Source organism: Ceratotherium simum, chromosome 24, assembly GCF_057802395.1.
Source record: "Ceratotherium simum simum isolate JZ-2026a chromosome 24, ASM5780239v1, whole genome shotgun sequence".
Classification (NCBI taxonomy): Eukaryota; Metazoa; Chordata; class Mammalia; order Perissodactyla; family Rhinocerotidae; genus Ceratotherium; species Ceratotherium simum.
Window position 1 is genome coordinate 36,059,258 of NC_141923.1, and position 22,801 is coordinate 36,082,058.

The 22,801-nt window shown below is 36.4% G+C and overlaps 1 protein-coding gene across 5 annotated transcripts in view; it reads right to left on the reverse strand.

Moving 5' to 3' along the window:
* GPHN (gephyrin) overlaps positions 1-22,801 on the reverse strand; it is a 642,551-nt gene that overhangs the window by 262,208 nt on the left and 357,542 nt on the right. For 3 of the 5 annotated variants that reach the window (XM_004426255.2, XM_014784309.2, XM_014784308.2), the window contains 3 exons: positions 13,428-13,494; positions 7,386-7,658; positions 5,981-6,088 (listed from right to left, as the gene is read on the reverse strand). In XM_004426255.2, the coding sequence (XP_004426312.1) occupies positions 5,981-6,088; positions 7,386-7,658; positions 13,428-13,494 (448 nt within the window). The remainder of the gene's footprint in view (positions 1-5,980; positions 6,089-7,385; positions 7,659-13,427; positions 13,495-22,801) is intronic. The other 2 variants (XM_004426256.2, XM_087448348.1) reach the window with 1 other exon arrangement.

The window sequence follows — 22,801 nt, forward strand, 5'->3', positions numbered from 1 at the left end:
ACATTGATTGATTTGCAGATGTTGAACCATCCTTGTATCTCTGGTACAAATCCCACTTGATCATGGTGTTTGATCATTTTGTTGTACTGCTATATTAGGTGTGCCAATATTTTATTGAGGATTTTTGCATCTATATTCATCAGCGATATTGGCTTGTAGTTTTCCTTCTTTGTGTTGTCCTTGTCTGGCTTTGGGATCAGGGTGATGTTGGCCTCGTAAAATGTGTTAGGGAGTGTTCCATCTATTTCAATTTTTCGGAATAGTTTGAGGCAGACAGGTACTAAATCTTCTTTGAATGTTTGGTCGAATTCTCCAGAGAAGCCATCTGGTCCTAGACTTTTATTTTTTGGGAGTTTTTTTTTTATTACTGTTTCAATCTCTTTACTTGTGATTAGTCTATTCAGATTCTCTATTTCTTCTTGATTCAGTTTTGGGAGGTTGTATGAGTCTAAGAATTTATCCATTTGAGGAAGCTCTTTTTCTTTCTTCTTAAGCTATGTATAACCCACAGAATTTAGTAGATCCTGATTTCTTAAAACTAAAATGAAACATTTAAAAATGATATTTGATTCTCACTAACTCTCTCAGAATTCAGAAGCTCTTACTAACGTAGCTTTTCTTGACAATATAGTGATTTCCATAGATATAATAAAAATGGCTTCCTTTTTAACAGGATATAATTGGACAAACTGATGGCAAAATCAAGGACGTATCTGGAGTGTCATATTTGAGAATGGTGCTCATTTAATCAAATATGACTGCCACTTTTGAAGAACAAAGATTGGCTGTACTCATGAAGCCAATGCCTACAAAGCCCTCCTAAGAAAAATGACCTGGTACTTGGAGTAGAGGGTTTCAGCCTTACATGTGGTAAGGAAGGCAACTTATATATGGTAATTAAATTTTGGCCACCTGGAAAGAGAGGAACTCACCCAAATGACAGGTACTTGCAGGTGAAATCTGGTGAAGAGAGTTTCTTGAGCTTGGTTTCCTAATCTTAGGATGGCAAAAATAGAGACTTTTTAAAGTAGAATCCGAGACTTCCGATGAAAACTTCCAGACAGAAGTTAATTTTGTGGCTTTAGTATTTGCAAAACAAACTCAAGGAGGATATATGGTTTATTAATATCTCGCTGTACTTATATAAATAATGAAGCCGAAACTAATGAGACCAGCCATTTTTTTGTGTTTAAAAATAATCTTTGAGATTATTATGATCATCGGTGGGGAGAGAGAACTGTTAGGGAAATGGGCAAGAAAGATTATTAACTGTCCGGATTTGTATACCCTTTTGGATTATTTGCACTTTTTTTTGTCCTGAGAAGAAACAACTGATTATTGTCCTGTGCATATTAACCAAGTTTTATATCTATTTATAAATTCATCTCAGCCTTTGTGACTGTTAATATATTTGTGAGTCCTTTGAATTTTTCTTTGAACTGGTTGTAACTCTTACTGTTATCTCATTAATTAATTAGTTAAATAAAATGTTTTGACAGATTTACTTTATATTTCTATAAGTGTTAAGACTGAACCTTTAAAAATATTATCCTTTAACATATATCATACCCTGTTCTCCAAAGTATTTGGTTTCATGGATTTATCTAAATATATTTCTGATTCCACTGGTCCTTATAGCTGAAAGCTCTGTTGCTTGGATCAGTAAACTTCCAGAGGACAACGCATTCTATTGTTTATAATTCTTAGGTTCTGCAATGCATTTTATCATTCAAGTATTTCAAACCAAGGTCCCCAAATCCCAATTTTCATTTTTGAGAAGAAATTGTAACTAGCTAGTCATCTCCTAGAACTTTACCTTTTCTTTCTCTCGTACTGAGAGGTGCCATAACAGAGTGGTCAAGAGTGCCGATTCAGGAGCCAGACTACCTGGAGTTGAATACCAGTTCAGTCACTAGCTAGTTATATGTCCTTAACCTCTTTGTGCTTCATTTTCTCATAAGTAAAATGACAATGTATGTAAAGTGTTGATATATGTAAAATGTTTAGAAAAGTGTAAAATGTTCAGAAAAGTGACTCAATTAATATTATTTTAATATACCAAAATCCTCGTGGTAGAAACAATGTATAAATATATATATATAAGCGCTTGCATGTTCTTCAATTTTCTGACCAAAACTTTATTAAGTGTCTCTGGTGTTTTGTAATGGTCATTTATTTCCAGACAAATCTATAGGAGGGGCAGGTTGCTAACTCTTAGCATTTCCTCTCTTAAGTTCCAAATAAATGCTCCAGGAAGACAGACTCTTCTTGACCGGCCATGTGAATTCAACATACTGTTTTCTCTATATCCTGTACCAAAAGGAAATCCACACTCTTTTTCTTCCCAGGGCAAGGAGGAGATTTTCTTGCATCCAGTGGAGCTTGAGTAACATCATTATTATGTTAGACCTCTCCAGAAGATTTAATTTCTGTCAGTGAGACAAGATTTCCTATTATGTATCCTCATGGGTATCCTCTCTCATTGTCTCAAATTCCTCCTTGGCTGTCATTAGGTCTTGGAGTTTGAATCTATCACTTGCCTTAAGGCTGCGAAGCACAAGTTGTAATTTCTTTGGATTTGGATCCAGTCTCCTTGAAAAGACCTTCATGCTTATTTAGTAACCACAGAGGAGCAGGATTTATTTTCCTCCTTTGTGTCATACTCCCCTACTCTCTATCCTCTTGAATCAGCTTTCTCACTCAAATAGGAAACTTCAGGGATTCCTATTTGATATACTTCAGTCATGATGAGGAAGACTTTACATCTCTTCGATGAGACAGTATTTATTGAAGTATATTAGTTAAGATGCTTTTTGGTTGCAGACAACAGTATACCCATCTGTATCTCTAATTAGTCTTTTTTTAAAAAAGTAATTTACCGGGTCATGTAACTGAAAGTCAAGAGGTAGGTACAGTTCAACAGGGGCTTGAGTGAGTCGTTCAAACAATCTGACCAGGACCCAATATCTCTCTTTCTCTTCCATTTCTCAGGACTGCTTCTTTACTGTTGGTTCCATTATTGGCAGGCATTCCTTTCATGGTTCCAAGAGGGCAATTCTTGGGTTTATATATTGCCTAATTCATGGGTATATTTCCTCATTTATATTCCTCTGTTTCCCATGGGAAACAGAGAATCTGTGTCCCCAGTAGTTCAAATAAAATATAAGAGATGAGACCCACTTGCTCTGACTGGCCTGAAATACATGTTCCTTTAACTAAAAATTGTGGCTACGTGAAATAGATATGCTGATCATATTAAGCCAACCTACCCTGGAGGTTTAGTCAATCCCACCCAAACTATACGACCGAGAAATGTGGTGTAGTGTTAGGAAGAGGGAATGGGAAATGGCTGCTGGAGAGGCAACTAACAAATATCCATTACAAGAGGCATTCCTCAAACCTTCTTATTTCCTGAAAAAGCAAGTTGATTAGTTTGGCAATAACTAGTAATCAGATCGCTGGCAACTATTAAAGAGTCAGTACATTCATCAGGTTTCACTGTCTTGATCATAAGAAGTAGATAATTGAGTTAGGAAAGTAAAGAAGTAATAAAAAGAGCTCCCTAGTTACACTTTATGGGTTAGAATAATCTATTTATAATTGTATTCTAGGCACCAAGCATAGTGTTTGGCACCTAGAAAGAATTCTTTAAATATTAAACTCTAAATATACAAAGTTTATAATTTTTCACTCATATATTATCTTATTTGCTACAAAAAATAACGTCTTGTGACATGCTGGGCAATTATTATTATTCCCATCTTATAGATGAGAAACTAAACCTTAAATCTTGAGTAGTTTGCCCTAATTATTAAGTGGTATAGTCAGGGCTTATAATCAGGTCTTCTGATTTTAAGTTACATATTTTTTACATTATTCCACATTGCTTCACATGCCTCAGAATGTGACCAGCTGAGAGAAATTGTGTTTTTCTCTTCAATAATTAGACTCTCCCTTTCAAAAATTAATTTTAAAATTTTACATCAGTAAAGCTTGTAAAAACCAGCCAAATAGTTTGTAGAGATATTCCAAATGACTGTTCTCATATAGAGATCTGAAACACTGACAACAAACCAGGGCACTCAGAGCCAATGAGGCTCATTAATGAAGTTAATGCCAGATAAGCATTCCCAGGGTTAACATAGCTTCTTTAGGAGCACCAAGAACATTAAAGGCCTGCCTTTTCATTATTTTCTGTTACCTATTTCTTCTTTTTCATTCTTTTCTATGGATGCTAGGTCTGAAGAACAAGAACATTATACTGTTTGATGTACAGCTCTGATTATCATTTGTCAAAGGAAGCACAAAAATGTAAGTCTACTTACAAAACAGACTATCTGTCAAAAAGACCATAACTACTACTTACAAAGGATTAGTAAATATCAGCTAATAAATGAGAAGTTCCTGGGTGATGCCATATAAGGACATCCAGTTAGAACATTTAAACAGCCATTCTCAACTAGCTCCTCCAGAGAATTAAGCCCTAATAATTTAAGGAATCCATTGTATGTAATAATTAATTTCTCTTCTATGCATCTAGAATGGTACTAGTTATGTGCAATCCTTGGGAGAACTGAAAAAAAAGAGTCACTCTAATTATTTTCAGTGTAATAATATGAAACTCAGAATATGATAACCTAAAAGCTTGGTTATGAATACAAAACTTCCAAATACTTTAGTTTGAAAACTAAGATGATTACTCTAGTTGCTGTGTTGTTTTATAAGATGAGGATACAAAAGATAGTCCTGCTTCAAGTTTGGTACTTTTTGGAAAGTTTAAAATTTATAACAAAGCTATATCTGGACAATTCACATACTAGTTGTCAACTGAAATTCATTAATAATTTTACTAATCAATATTTAAATTTTCTACTTGACCTTTGACTAACTCAAGTTTATTTCCAGCCACGCATGGCTTGTTGATATAAGGGTTAAAGTCTTCATTTGGTAGCGTATCTTCCAAGAGATTATTGATGTTAGTTTTCTCCTCTGTCCTTTCTCAAATTCTGGGTGTTTTTTCTTTCTAAGCATTTAAAGCCAAATTTCATGTTATTGTTTCTTTTTCTTCTTTTTTTCCTCTCATTTTATATCCATACTAGGGATTGCGATAGATTTTTTTGCAGCCATTGTCTAAATTATCACTGCTTAGTCATTTATACTTATCAGTTTAATCTTTCCTAGCCTGGCACTTTTTACAAACTATCATACAGCCAGTGACTGAAAGAAGTGAATAATCTGAAGATTAGTAATCTTACAAAATGTACCAAGATTCAATTCTCTAAATGTTTGTAAAGAGATCATAGTGAAGGAAAAGAAAATAAGATGCAAAATCATGAGGAAAAAAAGCAAGGGTGATACAAATTATAGTTAAGAGTAGCTTAACGACGGGGATATGTTCTGAGAAATGCATCGTCAGGTGATTTCGTTGTTGTGCGAACATCATAGAGTGTACTCACACAAACCTACATGGTATAGCCTACTACATACCTAGACTATATGGTACTAATCTTATGGGACGACTGTCGTACATGCTGTCCATTGTTGACTGAAATGTCATGATGTGGCACATGACTGTAAATATTAGCTTGACCAATCTGTTTAGATTTTAAGACTTAAAGTGATCCTCTTCAGGGATTATCTTAATTAAAACAGGTAGTTTATTTAAAGGTTTGTGTTGAAATTGCTAAAGAAAAAAATACCTTCTGAGCAATGAATTTCTTGGAAGTCACGTGATGAAAGCTCATTGCCACACGGTATAGAATCTTAATGATATTTGAGTCCTTTAGCTACAGGAGAAACTCTAGTAAATTAAATTCCTTGATGGAATATACTCAGTGGCACTTACACTTTCACAAAAAAGCACTGCTGAAGATCCTTCAGAATAAAACACATCTTCCATAACATGTCATAGCCTACCTCCAAGGATAGGAGGTAGGGTGTATGCTTGCAAAATCATTAATGCCAAAGCCTCTTGTCTTACCCGTTCATCTGTACTGCCTGCTGCATGATGGGAATAATTGATGAGACCAGGGATGGGCTGCTCACCGTGTGCCATGAAAACAGCAGGACTGGTGTAGAATGGATGCTTCTAATGCACAACACATAAAAACTATGAATATAGTGACAGGAAAACATGAAACTATACAAGCAAAATGACTGGAAAGGAAAAAGGGTGAAAACAAATGGAACAATGAAATGTCAAAAATTTTCAAATGTAGAATGACAAAATTAGCTTAGATTTCAAATTGTAGAAGCTTTTTTCTTAAGACTGAAATTGATGGTACTTTTTACTCTTCTAATTAAAAGAGACAGAAGATATAATGATTTTAAAAATGTACTTATTTTACCAATCAGTTCCATAAAAATGAAACAAAACAAACCTCACACAGAACTTAAATATTTACTAGCCTTACGTAAGGACTTAATAAATCACTGAATGGATCTGGAGACAGAATCACCCTGTCTTTAGTGAAAGAACCATCTACTGTTTGTCTGAATGGACACTTCCAAAAGATCTCTATGATTCTTTCTAATCTATACGTTTTCAAAAAAACCCTCTCATGCTATGCTCATGGCGAAAATATCTGGATGATCCATCAAAGTTTAGGAGTTACTTCATATGTGATTCGATTTTCAGTCTTTATACTCTCAATCAATGAACAATCATTATTCCCAGAAGTGCTATGCTACTTTCTAAAGATTTTATAGCATACTAAGTGAAATATACTAGGTATAGATAATAATGTAAATCATGTTCTGTGACTTTAAGATGACTAAATTTACTCAAGTACCTCATGGTACTCTACTTACTCTCAGAATTGCCCAGAGAGAATCTGTAATACTTTGATACTGTCCTAATAATACTTATTACTTTATTAGATTAAAAATGCAAATATATCTATTTCCTCTCTATACCACTAGGGTAATTTGTGTCAAGTAATATTTAAATAAATGCTTTGTTAATTGCTGAAAAACCTTGTCTTCTAAAAAAATCTTTACTAATCTTTTTCAGCTAGCTTCTTGAATCATCTAAGGTCTCTTACCTTCAGTTTGCTGCTCCTTTAAGAATCTGTGAATATTTGATGTTTTGAATATATGTCTACAAAAATGATATCACCAAAGAGTTCTTAAATGTCACATTGTTTATCATTGGCAGCTATTACTTCAATAGGTAACAGCAGTATCTTTAATGCCTCAAAACTTAGAACAAACTTTAATGCCTTCAATATGGAAGGAACATAGCAGTGGAGTGTGATGAATATCCCAGTTCTTTTTTAAGGATGCCCTGAAGAGGTATTATGGAAGGATGGAATGGACAGAGGGACGAAATTAGTACATTTACCTGTGGGTCCTTTAGATCTTTGGGTCTCTCTCAGCAGGCTTACCTTGGCAGCAATGGCTGCTGCAGTTATATGTGATGAAGAACTATCTTCTGTTGAAGCAACACCACTGTCTTTCTTTTCTTCTTCCTCTTCCTCACATTGAACCCCTTTGTCTTCTGTCTGTTTATGAGGGCTAGTTGTGGGAGGAGGGGAAAGAGGAGGTGGTGGGGAAGGTAAATCTTCAAGTTCATCATGCACTTCCTTTACTTTTACAATGGCATCACGTAAAAGGTCAATGGCATGAGGTAGAGCTGGCAGTATGAACTGAAAGCATTCCTGTATACAAGAGGAAGAAAAAAAATGAAGATGAAGCACTTTCACAGGCATATAAAAAGGGAGCAATCAAATTTATTTGTGATTTTGGATCTCTATTTCTCTCCCTCCATCTTAAGAAGGAATCATATTTAAAGCATTGTCTTTGCAATGTGAAGTATGAAGTAAGCATGGCATATATTACAATCTTCTCCATAAGCTGAAGAACTACAGTACAATATAAGCACACCACGTTTTTTAAAAGTAAAATTTCTACACAACTTTAGGGTTTAAAAGATACATTATGTGAAACCCAGGAAACAGTTTTCACCTTTCTAGTTAGAGCAGAGCGCTAGAACTAACAAACCAATTGAGGAGTGAACTTTTTTATTCAGAGCACTAAAGTTCTGACTATCATCATAAAGTTACCTAGACACTGTTGTACAATACATAAAAATAGATACAAGTTTGTATAGAGCACTGCATAAAAGTCAATTCAGTTTCCTGCTCACTATTACCTATAATGTATCACCAAAAGAGAATAGGCGAGAACTTTAAAATCAGAACATAGGGATAGATATGTTTGGGCAGAGGTCTTTCTCTTTTACATTTTAGGTAACTTACCTTAAAATCTAAGACATAAAGAAATATATTACAATTTATGGAAGGTTACTGGAATACCTGGAAGGGTGCCTCATCTTTTGACCTCTCTTGGTTTGGCTCAATCACTTTACTGATAAAGATTATATATGAAAGAATCTAACCTTGACCAAAAAGAGGTCTGGCCTTTACTCTCAGCTTTTGGGAGGTGATCTCTGGTTCCTTGGAATGTCATGACTGACAGGAGTGTCTTTGTTTGCCTGGGGGCTTTGGCCACTGGATAGTCTAACAATGTGATTTATTATGAGTGCTTTGGGAGTTTTGCCTCTGGAAGGAACTGGAGACTAAAGGCATCAGTCGTGTCCCCCCCCCCCCCCCCAAGGGCTAGACTAAAGGTCGACCTTGCTGGCAAATGTGATCGAATTCCAGGAAAAATTCTGGGCACCAAAGGTGAAGGTGTGTATGCCTAATCAGCAATACTCTGTGGGTATTGTCTCACATTATGACCGAGAGTAGGTAATACTGTCCATGACTCCATGGGAGAGGATGACTAGAAATTCCTCATTTGGTACCTCTCTCAGACTCTGCCCTACGTGCTTTTTCCCTTGGCTGATTTCAGTTAGGAGCCTTTCCCTGTAATAACCATAACTGTGAATATAATAGCCTTCAGTGAGTTCTGTGAGACCTTCTAGTAAATTATTAAACTGAGGTTGATTTTAGAAGTCCCCTGAATTGAAACTGGTATGAGAAGTAAGATTTGCTAGAAAGATCCTGACTCACTGAAACATGTGATCTGGGAAGAGGAAGGAACAAAGCGTAGGGGATGAAAAATCTTTAGAGCCTGGATGAACACACACAGTACAGAATTGCAGCTGTGCTGCGATTAGTTACTAGAGATAAAAGCTAGCAATGGAATTTTGAAATGCAAGATCCAACTCCTAAGGAACTGTGTTAGTGGATGCATAAAGAAATGCAAAATAACAAGAAACAAGGTAAATATACAAGCCTTTGGCTATTGTTATCTGTACTAGCTAAAACAAAAGTAAGGGATAAGGCTGGGGTGGATCCTGAGGCTGGGCCAAACTTGGATTCTTGCTGGCTAGCCTCAGAGCTGCTTCCAAAGGAAAAAGTTATGTCAAAGCTATAAATAGTGAATAAAGTTAGACTAATTCAGAAGAGAATGGGGAAAGAAACATGAGAGATTCAAGAGACTTGTCCTACCAAGGTGGAAATATTTAAATGGTTAATAAGAAATGAATGAATAAATTGAGTATTGATGGGGGCAAACAAAGGTCTTAACGTAGCACTACTGTGGGTTGAATGGACAAATGGGAGCCCCTGCTGGTCTCCCAACACTGAAGGGTCCTAAACAAATCTCTATTTACTCTACTTTGGAGGTATTACAAAAGCTAGAAGGCAAAGATGACTATAAGAAACCTCACCTTGAATCACCTTAAGTGATGGGCCATAATCCAATCAAGATAAGGCCAGACAAAAGGTCTGGAGCCCTCGGCCCAATCCAGGCCTAGAAATCCAAGGCCAAATGCACATGAATGGGTAAAATGGTCAGGGGATGGAGAAGAGAATTTTCTGGGACTCTTTGACATGGGAACCCCATGTGCTGTGATTCTAAAACCTGTTGAAGTCCTAATGGGGGGTACAGTTAGATTGGGAGGATACAGCAACAGTTGATGGGATTAAGGTGAAAGTCTGGATGAAAATTAGAATGTTTGGACAGTGAACTTTATGAGAAGTGGTGAGTCTCCTTTACCTGAATGTATTACGGGGATGGATATTGCGTTTCGTACCTCGTACTGTAAAACACAAGGCACATAACTCCACTCTTCTGCCAATATAGATTGGACATACTAAATGGGAACCAGTAAGATTGCCTGAACCTACATAGGTCATTAATTTGCTATACAATGGTTCTATGTGGACTGCAGATTGGGGCTTTTGGCAAAAAGCTGTGAGTGCCACCCAGCAACAACTGCTGGGATTTTGGACCAGAAAATTTCCATTTGAGAAACAACTACTAGTTTGCTATTGGACTTTAATTGAGGCTGCCCTTATGACTGAAGGACATAAGATAATCTTGAAACCTGAAATACTCAGATTGTCTTGAGTAATGTCTGAGAAATGCTCTAATGAGGAAGGCTATGCCCAGGAGACTTCCATAATAAAATGGAAATGGTGCACATAGGATCATGCTACCAGGAGAACGCAAGAAGGTACTCACGAGCAGGTGGTCTCTTTTCACCTAGGGCTGACTTCGAAACCACTTGAGGACCTGCTGGATGCTATGGCCACTTGGGCCACTTGGGTGGTACCCTATAAACAGCTTTCTATTGATCAACAAAGAGCTGCTTGGTTTATGGATGGTAATTCCAAGGTGAAGGGACAGCATCCTGTTCGGAAGGCCGCCACTCTGATTGAAGAAGGTAAAAACAAATCGGCTCGATAAGCTGAACTGCGTGATGTTTGCCCCTATGTTTAGGTTTTTACCGACTCATGGGAAGTGTCCAATGGCCTGGCCATACAGTCAGGCAGAAGGGCAATGGAAAACTGGTCTATTAAAGGGATGTCTGTATGGTCCTTTGGAAATCACTCTGGGAGTGTAAGGAGTATATTAAAGTAGGACACATTAACGCCCATCAGAAGAACCCCCTTCCAGAATTGGAAGTTGACTGGAACTGGTGAGCAGATAGCATGGTATGCTTGGCTTGACGTGGCCACCTGGGCCCATGAGAGGAGTGGACATTGGGGGGCTGCAGCAATGCAGAGATGGGCTGAATCTAGATATATTCCTCTTGCACCTTCTGAGGCACAAAATGCCAAGTCTGTTCTGTCTGCTAACAAGAGATATGGCAGAGGGCTACGCAGCAGATTCCACAGGGGAAGGTCCTGCACATGGCTGGCAGTTGGACTGATGCAGTAGACCCTGGAGGCTACAAATAGGTCTTAACAAAAATAGACACTTACTCTGGACTGGGATTTGCTTACCCAGTGGTAGATGCAAATGCTCAGCATACTATATAAGGACCAGAACAGAAGATATTGTACCATTGACCATGGAGTCACATTTCTTTAGACCAAGGAACACAGTTTCATCTTCAGAACAATGATATGGTAGAAAATTGGAATGGGCAACTGAAACATCTGTTGTCTAAAACGGGAGGAGATAAAAGCCTGAAAGGCTGGCTCACACATCTTCATTAGTGTGTGATCACACTTGACATGAAGGAGGGTCCCCACTAGATAGATTCTTCTACTTTTCTGGGGAAGAGGGGGTTAGGAGAGGATGCTGGAATGACTATACTTTTTCTTTAGGACTATAATTTTTCTTTTTTCTCCACGTCACCTCAACTCTCTTTTTTTCTATTGATGCAGTGGTCCCAGGACTTAGGCTGCAACTGGGTGCCAGAAGCAGGGATCATTCCTAAGCAGAACCTATAACTGTGCCTTTAAACCTTTATGTCAGAATTCCTAAGGGCCTGATGTGGTAGACTATGTCTTACTGCATCTGGCCAAATTGGGGTTGATAGTGAATGCAGTTATATTGCCTGGTGTTTGAGACTGCCCACTAGTTCTGTACCTATGTAACTTTACCATATACGAATGGAGATGGACTAAGCAGGAGGTACTTGCTAAACTAGTATTACTGATGGCAATCTGGACCAGCACAATGGCCAAACCAACTGTCTCATTCAAAAATTATCACAGGAAAAGTTTGGGTATAAATGGAGAGAAGGAGGAAGGGTAGCTGAAGGTAAAAGAATGAATAAATGGGGTATGCAATGAGGCAAATCCAATATTTTATTGCTGTCTCAAAAGAGGCTTAGACCAAGAGATGATATTGTTTCTTAGCTCAGTTGTGACAGATGCTGAAAAGGGTAAAGCCATATGTTGCTGAGACTACTCCTGCTTTTGGAATCTGACAAGCTGTAAATCTGAGTAGTATCGATCTAGGAGAGATTTAGGTCACATGAAATGATGATGGTCTAGGCTAACTATTAATGTCTGTGTAGGACTCCAGTAACATGCCAGTATCTTCTGACTTTCATTTTTCAAGTTATATCTACTACTATACCGTGATATGTTATAATACTGGCATTGTTAGTAAGATTATAATACTGATATTCACAGTCATATGTATTGGGAAATTGAGGTAAAGCCTCCTCAAAATGTAATACCAATGGAAAATCACTGGCCTGAGCAAGAGAACTAATTTCTATGGTAAACAGTTCTGTGCGAACGTATCACAGGATACAAATTGTAGTAGATCAAGGTGGAAAATTATTAAATTAGTACAAAAAATGAAAATGTGTACAATGGCTTTAGAGGATGGATTAGTTGTTTCTCTAAATATATCCCTATACCACACTGGTTCCTTCAAATCTTAGGCATATTCACATTGATACTGTTGTGTCTGTAACATAAATGCTATAGTAAATATAGATGCCCAGCCAGACAAATATGATTGTTTTGCTGTAAGAGAGCCTTGGCCAAAGGCTAGGGGATAGCTTGTGTAATGAAGAATTAACCTTATCCAAAGAGAGTCTGGCCTTTGCCCTCAGTTACTGGGAAGTGATAGGAGTGTCTTTGTTTGCCTGGGGACTTTGGCCACCAGATAGTATAACACTGTGATTTATGATAGTGTCTTTGGTCAATGTGGAACCAGTTTTGCCTCTGGAAAGTGTTAGTAAAGGTATCAGACCAACCTCTTGGAAGTGCTAGAGACTAAAGGTCAGCCATATGGGCAGTATGTGATGACCTCCAAAAAAACTATGGACATCAAAGGCTTGGAGCTTCCCTGATTGGCAATACTCCTTGTGTTACACATTGATGCCAGGATAGTACTGTGTCCCTGACTCCACAGGGAAAGGATATTAGAAGCTGTACATTTGGTATGTCTCCTCTACTCTGTCTTATACGCTTCTTTCCTTGGTTGATTTTAATCTGTATCCTTTCCCTCTAATAAACCATAACCATGAGCATAACATCTTTCAGTGAATTTGGTGAGTCTTTCTAGTGAATTATTGAAACTGAGGGTGGTTTGGGGAATGCACTGAATTGCAACTGGTGTCAGAAGTGAGGGCAATCTTGTAGAGTGCTCCAACTTTTTGGTTGGCTAACTCTCACAGCTGGTCAAAACTTCTTACACTAAACCATATAAATCTCAAGGTTGCTTACCTGAGATCCTTTCTTGCTACCTGGCAGGTTAATTATGAGAGTTTTCCCTCTGATTCCACATACAGGCCTGAAAGGAAAGAGAAACCTGATGAATATGAAACTGCAAATAACAGTTGGTTTAAATACATTCAACAGCAAAGATCAACCACTGTACTTTATATGCGAACAACTGTTTTAGGAATAAAATTATTATAGCTAGAGATTCACCAATTGCTATCCAAATTGGGCACTCTGGCTGAGGTTTTTACAATAACGGTTAGTGTGGTGGACTGCAAAAATGCACTGAACATGGAATCAGAATAAATTAACCACTTTAAAGAAATAATGGCCAAATTATCTTCTTTCTCTAACTTCACCTTCTTCATATTTCATACAATTGTAAGATTTCAATGAGATAGTGTATTAAAAAATGCCTGGTATAGTAATATGTATGTTCAAAAGTCTAATACATAAGACACTCAAGAAGTGAGTGAGACGTACATTTGAGGTCTTGCTTTTCAAGAAGTCTATAAAGTTTTAAAGTAAAATAAGGTCTCTCACAAATGAATGGCAGTGGGGAGAGTTTGGAGAGCTCAGTTCCTAATACACCCATTGATAAACACAGGCAATTTAAAGTAGAAAGGTATTACAGAGATCATTGTAAATTTCCAGGTCACTTTTAAACCAAGTGCTTAGATAAGAAACATAAAGAGTGGAAAAGCACTGAAGACCAGAGTCAAGAGTTGAAGGCCCAGATTTCATACGAGAGTTGGAATCATGCTTTGCCAATAATTGGCTGTATTACTTTGACCTAGTAACATCTCATTTTCATTATTTGAAAACAAAGGGATTAGATTAGATTAGTCTATTTCTAAAATTTTACAACTAAGATTGTAAAAGTCATGTAGGAATGTTTTCCCAAAACTTCTTCCTATGATTGAGTTTACTCTTTAACTATTCTTACGCTCTGAAATAACCTAAAATTGTCTTATATTTTATTGGTTTTTTTTGTCCTATTCACAGGAGAAGAGTTGATAGCTATTTATTTAAAACTTTCCATATTCTTTTCTTTTTAATTGAGATTTAATTGACAAATAACATGGTATTAGTTTTAGGCGTACAACATAATGATTTGATACATGTATATACTGCAAAATGATTATCACAGTAAGTTATCCTTCACTACAGATACTTACAAATTTTTTTTTCTTGTGATGAGAACTCTTACAATCTACTCTCTCAGCAACTTTTAAATATACAACACAGTTTTATTAACTGTAGTTACCATGTTGTACATTACATCCCCAAGATTTATTTATCTTATAAGTGGAAGTTTGTACCTTTTGACTACCTTCACCCATTTCGCCCACTCCTGCCTCTCACAATAACCAATCTGTTCTCTGTATTTATGAGTTTCGTTATTGTTAGATTCCACATGTAAGTGAGATAATACAGTATTTGTCTTTCTCTGTCTGACTTATTTCACTTAGCATGATGCAATCAAGGTCCATCCATATTGTCATGAGTAGCAGGATTTCCTTCTTCTTTATGGCTGAGTAATTTTCCATTGTATATATATACACCACATTTTCTTTATCCATGCACCCGTTGATGGACACTTAGGTTGTTTCCACATCTCGGCCATTGTAAATAATGCTGCAGTGAACATGTGGGTGCAGATATCTTTTTGAGATAGTGATTTCATTTCCTTTGGATAAATACCCAGAAGTAAAATTGCTGGATCATATGATAGCTCTAATTTTAATTTTTTGAGGAACCTCCATACTGTTTTCCATAGTGGTTGAACCAATTTACATTCCCACCAACAGTGCATGAGAGTTCCTTTTCTCCACATCCTCTTATCTCTTGTCTTTTTGATAATGGCCATTCTAATAGGTGTGAGGTGATCTCATTGTTGTTTTGATTTGAATTTCCCTGATGATTAGTGATATTGAGTACCTTTTCATGTACTTGTTGGCCATTTGAAAGTCGTCTTTGGAAAAATCTCTCTTCAGATCCTTTGCCCATTTTTAAATCAGATTTTTTTTTTCTATTGAGTTGTATGAGTTTTTTATATATTTTGGATGTTAACCCCTTATCAGATATATATTTTCTGCCAATTTGTAGGTTGCCTTTTCATTTTGTTGATGGTTTCCTTTGCTGTACAGAAGTCTTTCAGTTTGATGTAGTCCCACTTGTTGATTTTTGCTTTTGTTGACTTTGCTTTTGGAGTCAAATCCAGAAAAGCATTGCCAAGAACCATGTCTAGAAGCTTACCCTGTATGTTTTCTTTAAGGAGTTTTATGGTTTCAGGTCTTACCTTCACGTCTTTAATCCATATTGAGTTGATTTTTATATATGGTTTAAGATAGTACACTATTTCATTCTTTCACACGTGGCTCTCCATCTTTCCCAACATTATTTATTGAAGAGTCTATCCTTTACTCATTGTATATTCTTGGCTCCTTTGTCATAAATTAATTGACCATATATGCATGGGTTTATTTATGAACTCTCTATTTTGTTCCACTGATCTGTGTGGATCAGATCACTGTCTCTTGTTACACCAATACCATATGGTTTTGATTACTAAAGCTTTGTAATATAGTTTAATCAGGAAGTGTGATGCCTCCAGCTTTGTTCTTTTTTCTCAAAGATAGTTTGGCTATTTGGGGTCTTTTGTGGTTCCTTTAAGAAAAGTCTCTTCTATTTCTGTGAAAAATGCCACTGGAATTTTGAGAGGGATTGCACTGAATATGTAGATTGCTTTGAGCAATATGGACATTTTAACAATATTAATTCTTCCAACCCATGAGCATGGAATACCTTTCCATTTATTTGTGTCTTCTTCAATTTCTTTCATCAACGTCTTATAGTTTTCATTGTACAAGTCTTTTATTTCCTTGGTTAAATTTATTCCTCAGTATTTTATTATTTTTGATGCAATTGTAAATGGGATTGTTTTGTTAACTTCTCTTTCTGACAGTTCACTATTAATGCATAGAAATGCAACTGATTTTTATATATTGATTTTGTATCTTGCAACTTTACTGAATTCATTTATCAGTTCTAACACTTTTTTGGTAGAGTCTTTAGGGTTTACTATGTATAATATCATGTCATCTGCAAATAGAGACAGTTTTACTTCTTCCTTTTTGATTTGGGTGACTTTTATTTCTTTTCCTTGATTAATTTCTCTGGCTAGAACTTTCATTTATTTCTATGTATTAGACTGTGCTTGAATTTTTGTAGTACTATTAACTATCAGTGTAATCTTGGCTTAGTTATTGAATCTCTCTAATGCTTAGTTTTCAAAACCTGCATTGTTGTAAGGATTAATATAATTCTTCAAATATAATATATAGTACAGTGCCTAGTACATAATGGATACTCAAATACCTGGCCCTTTTTCCCTTAAAAAACACATTTTTTTAATTATTTAGACACTGGAAGTCATGAATTCACTATAAAGAGATAGAATGTATTTTTAAGACATTGGGGACCATTGATGGATTGTGTTCAATACTATCAAGCACTATTTCAGGAATAATAGTCTAAGATAAACTGAAAGGGAATGATACAAGATATAAAGAAAAGAAAGTCTCATCAGAGAAAACAATATATACACGTTGAATGATTTTTGGTTCATGTTCTGTGATATATCGATTTCAGTACCTCATACAGTGGCTTGTTTTTCCTAGAGATATCTTACACTTCCTTTTCTACTGTTTTTCTCTTTTCTTTTTTGGGGGAGGGAAGGGGCAGAGAAATGACTTTTTCTCTTGCCATTAATGATATGGAAATGAGACTGAGATGACTTGTAAATAACTTATCTAACATTTAACTAGTGCCTGTTATATGGCATGTACTTTACTGATATTTTTATGTTACATTTGCAACAACCCCATGAGGTATTCTATATTATTTTATAGTTTTTTATATGTAAATATAAATTACTGTCACCTTTGACAGATGTTACTTGCCTTTAGTTAGAATTTTTAGTACTTCTACATCTGATACAGAGGATAAAATTATTTTTCTCAGCACTATAGTTAGAATAGCAACATATTATTCAATGAAAGGTTGAGATATATTTGCCCGAATTTATACTTATAAAATAAACCTCAGAAATTAAAAAGGAAATAGAAATAGATAAGGATTCTTATTTATTTCCTTTGAAAGAATGTTCTAGTTTTTGTCTTCTTCAAATATATCAAATTAGAAGAGGCATAAACAGTCAGATATATTCAATAGTAAATGGTAATGTAAAAGTAGTTTGTGTTTTTTAAAAAAGAACATATTTAAAAATCAAGTCAACTCAGCTAGTGCACAAGCCTGAATAACAGATTGAATTGTCATTAATTTCAATATAAAGTCATCTAGTGGAGAGCTACCAGGAGCAAAAAACAAAAACAACAAACAAGCACAAAACACCCTGTACCTATTTGCTGACTGTCAGATAATTTAACTTATTTTTGTTATTTAAAAACAACTTCTAAAATATATAAAGTATGGTTACCAGAGTGAATTCATTCATTCATTCAGCAAATACTTAATTACCATGGGCAAACCAGTGTTAGGTAATGGGGCTACTACAGTGAGTAAAGAGTCTTGCCCCAGGGAAGTTTCCAGATTTACATAAAAATAACAATAAATGTTAAGATAGTTGAAAAAGTGCTACAGGTACATTAAAAGCTATGGGAACAATGGGGAAGGCATTTTAGTTTTAGGTGAGAGAGCATGAGGATGGTCAGGGAAGACTTCTAGAAGGAAGAAAAGCCAAGCTGCTATCTGAAGAACAGGTGCTACAGAGGTAGAGTTGGAAGAACATTCCAGGCATGTACAAAGGACTCAGAAGCTAGCAGGAGAACCTGATGTATGTGGTAACAACGAGAGTGGGTGAGTGAAACGGAGTGAATGTCTGTGTCCCCCCAAAATTCATATGTTGAAATTCTACCCCTCAGTGTGATGGTAGTAGGAGGTGGGGCATTTGGGAACTAATTAGGTCATGAGGGTGGAGCCCTCATGAATGGGATTAGTACTCTTATAAAAGGCACTCCAGAGAGCTCTCTCACTTCTCACACATCACTATGTGAGGACACAAAAAGAAGTCAGCAGTCTACAACCAGGAAGACAGCTCTCATCAGAACCTGCCCACGTTGGCACCCTACTCTCGAACTTCCAACCTCCAGAACTGTAAGAAATAAATTTCTGTGGTTTTCAAGCCACCTGAGTCTATGGTACTTTGTTACAGCAGCCCCAATTTGTTTTTTGTGAGGAAGATTGGCCCTGAGCTAACATCGGTGCCAATCTTTACTCTATTTTGTATGTGGGATGCTGCCACAGCGTGGCTTGATGAGCGGTGTGTAGGTCCGCGCTGGGGATCCGAACCCACAAACCCTGGGCCGCCGAAGCGGAGCATGCAAACCTAACTACTATGCCACCGGGCCAGCCCCTAGCAGCCCAATTAAGACAGTAGGGGATGCTAAAAAAGATAGTTAGCAGAGACAACTTATATAGACCCTGGAAAGCAGTCTTAAAGAATTCAGTCTTTATCCATAGGAGAATGAGATTCCACTGAAGTTTTGAGCGGAGGAATAACATACTGATATTTGTGTTTTCAAAAGACAGGTCTGGGCAGACAAAGTGTGTCTGGGCATGGTGTTGACTTCTAGTCTCCTCTGCTGTGATCAGAGTCAATCTTCCCAGGTTAATGAAACTCCAATGGGGGGAATTTATGACAAGTGAGTTCCCTTTGGAGGATCCTACTTTTGACAGATAAGGAGAGTTCAAAGAAAGCCTCTCCCTGCATTTGCTATTTTTCAAGCACCTATAGTTCAAAATAATCAATATACCAAAGTGGCAAATTTGGGGGTGTCATATTCTGCTACCCCTCAGCCTCAAGTCAGTGGAAGACTAGAAATGCAATGATGAGAATCTGCACAAAGGGAAAGGCAGATGGAAGGACACTGAAATGGACCTAAGGAAAACCTGATGACATTGAACGTAGGGGCCAAGGGTGGGAGTAGGGAAGATCCTACTGTTTGAACCTGGAGACACTGGGATGGTTGAGGTATCAAGTGAGCTTAGGAGGAGGCTGGGGATACCGCAGAAGATATTCTAGATATGGTGAGGTGGAGGTGATAGGAAGAATTTCGATATTCTGTGTTAAACTTGATCACAATAGGCATGGGTGTATAAGAATATGAAAAATATAATTTTGTTTCTCAAAAATAAATTTTTATTAAGTATTAAATATATAAAAATTTAGGGCCGGCCCCGTGGCTTGGCGGTTAAGCGTGCGTGCTCTGCTGCTGGTGGCCCGGGTTCGGATCCCGGGCACGCACCGAGGCACCACTTCTCTGGCCATGCTGAGGCTGAGTCCCACATACAGCAACTAGAAGGATGTGCAGCTATGACATGCAACTATCTACTGGGGCTTTGGGGGAAAAAAAGAAATAAAATCTTTAAAAAAATAAAATAAAATAAAAATTTATAATGCATGCATACAATGTAGAAAACAACAATAAAAAACCACCTACGTACCTACAATCTAGGTTAAGAAACAGACTATTACTTATATCTTCAATGACTACTGTGTGCCTTATCCTGATCTCAAGTCCCTTTTTCCCCAGATAACTATTTTCCTGAATTTTAAAATCATTACCTTACTTAGCAACAACTAATCTACTTTCTGTCTCTACAGATTTGTACATTCCGGACATTTCATACAAATGGAATCACATAGTATGTGGCCTTCTGTGACTGTCTTCTTTCACTTAGCACAGTGTTTTCAAGGTTCATCCATGTTGCAGCATAGATCAGTCATTCATTTTCTCAAAAAAATACTTTTGTACATATGTTTATCTAAATATATTGTTCAGTTCAGTATGTTTTTGTAATTTATACAAATGGAATCATACTGTATATATTCTTACATAACTTGGTTTTATCACTCCACATTGTGTTTGTGAAATTCCTCCATGCTGATGTACACAGCTGGGCTGATGTATGTATCTTGATCTTTTATCTAACAAACCTGATGACCTTTTTCACTGGTTCTAAAAAACTACTGATCTCTCATAAGTTTCTATATAATCAAGAAGTTCTTTTTCTCCTTTTCAATGCTTATACCATTTTTTCTTTTATCTTTTACAATGTTGAATAGAAGTAGTTATAATAGGACTCTTTGTCTTATTCCCAACTTCACTATGATATTACTCTATTACTTTTCCTTTTTTCTACTATCTTTTTCTGGTTTTGGTAACAAGATTATCCAAGTCTCATAACATGAATTAGGAAATTTTTACATTTCTACTATTCTCAGGAACAGTTTATGTAAGATTGGAATTATTTGTTCCTTGAAAGTTGTATAGAATATGCCTCTAAAATGAACTGAACTTAGTGTTTTTTAAAAATAGAATTCATTTTTTAAGAACAGTTTTAGATTTACAGAAAAACTGAGAAGATGATATAGGGAGTTCACATATACCCTGTACCCAGTTTCCTCTATATTTAACATCTTACATTAGTATGGTACATTTGTTACAATTAATGAACCAATATTGATAACATTATAACTAACTAAAGCCCATACTTTATTCATATTTCCTAATGTGCTTTTTCTGTTGCAGGATCCCATCCAGATTACCATATTACATTTAGTTTTCATGTCTTCTTATGCTCCTCTTGGCTGTGACAGTTTCAGACTTTCTTTGATTTTGATGACCTTGACAGCTTTGAGGAGTACTGGTCAGGTATTTTGTGGGGTGCTCCACTACTGGAGTTTGATATTTTACTCATAGGTCTAGAGTTATGGGATTTCGGGAGGAAGACCCTGGAAGTGCTATTTTCATCACATCATATCAAAAGTACACGCAGTCAACATGATTTATGACTATTACTGATCTTGATCACCTAGCTGAGGTATTTGTCAGATTTCTCCATGGTAAAGTTACCCTTTTCCTCCTCTTTTCATACTGTACTCTTTGGAAGGAAGTCATTGTGTGCAGTCCATGTCAAGCAGTGCAGAGTTATGTGCCCCCTCCTTGAGGGTGGAGTGTCTACATAAATTATTTGGAAATCTGCATGGAAGAGTTGTCTCCTCTCCCTCAGTATTAATTTATTCAATCATTTATTTATATCAGTATGGACTCGTGCATATTTATTTTATACTTTGGGTTATAATCAAATACTACTTTATTTTGTTGCTCAAACTGTTCCATCTTTGACCATTGGGAGCTTTGTCAGTTGGCTCCTATGCTCCTTTGACATACATACATCAATGAGGTTTTTTATAGTCTTTTGAGCCCTTCTTTACTTTCAAGCACTAAAAAATGCTCTAGGCTCATTCTATATATTTCTTGCCCCAGTCCTAGAACCAGCCATTTCTGCGAGGAGAAATTCCTTTTATTGGCAAATGGTATTAGAAACCAAGATCTGAGCATTAGGTATGCTTATTGTTACTGTTATTTCTTTCAGATCCTCTCTGTTGACATAGCAAAGAAATATATGTGTGTGTGCTAACCTGTGTATATACACATATATACAAATATTTCCATATATAACCATTTGTTTCCATATTAAACTAAACATGAGTCCATACTGATGTCTCCAACTCTGATCCATTACCACATGGATCACTCCAGCCTCCTCTTCTTGCTTGTAAATATGTGATTTCCCACTCTATCAGTGAGAAACATGGTTCCCACCATCCACCATCCATTTACTTAACTGTTCAATTCCAGTATACATATATAGTAATACCAGAATTGTTAACCCATACCTCCTGGGATACAACTTTACCAACTACAGTAAAGTGCTTATGTGCAGTTCTTTTCACCTTTAATCTTATAAACACCATTCATATCTAAAGTTATTTAGGTCAGTATCTTTTCCCTTCACCCTCTTCAAGTGAGATTGTTTCCTATATTTGTAATACATTTAGATTCTCTTGTCAGAGTCTGCATTATTTTTTGGGATCTTCCAACTGCCTAAATCATATTTTTTAAAAATTTTGCATATATAAAGTATTCTTTGTGATGTAGAGTTCTGTGAGTTTTGACAAATGCATAATGTCATGTTTCCATATTTTACCACTACAGTATCATAGAGAATAGTGTTACTGCCCTAAAAATCAGCTTTGATTCATCCATTCATCTATCCCGCTCTTCTCACAAACCTCTGGCAGTCACTGATCATTCTACTATCTCTATAGTTTACTTTTTCCAAAATGTCATACAATTGGAATCATATAGTATGTATCCTTTTCAGACTGGCTTCTTTTACTTAGTAATATGCATTTAAGGATCCCCCATGTCTTTTTGTGACTTGATAGCTCATTTCCGTTTATCACTGAAAAATATTCCATTGAATGGATGCATCACAGTTTGCTT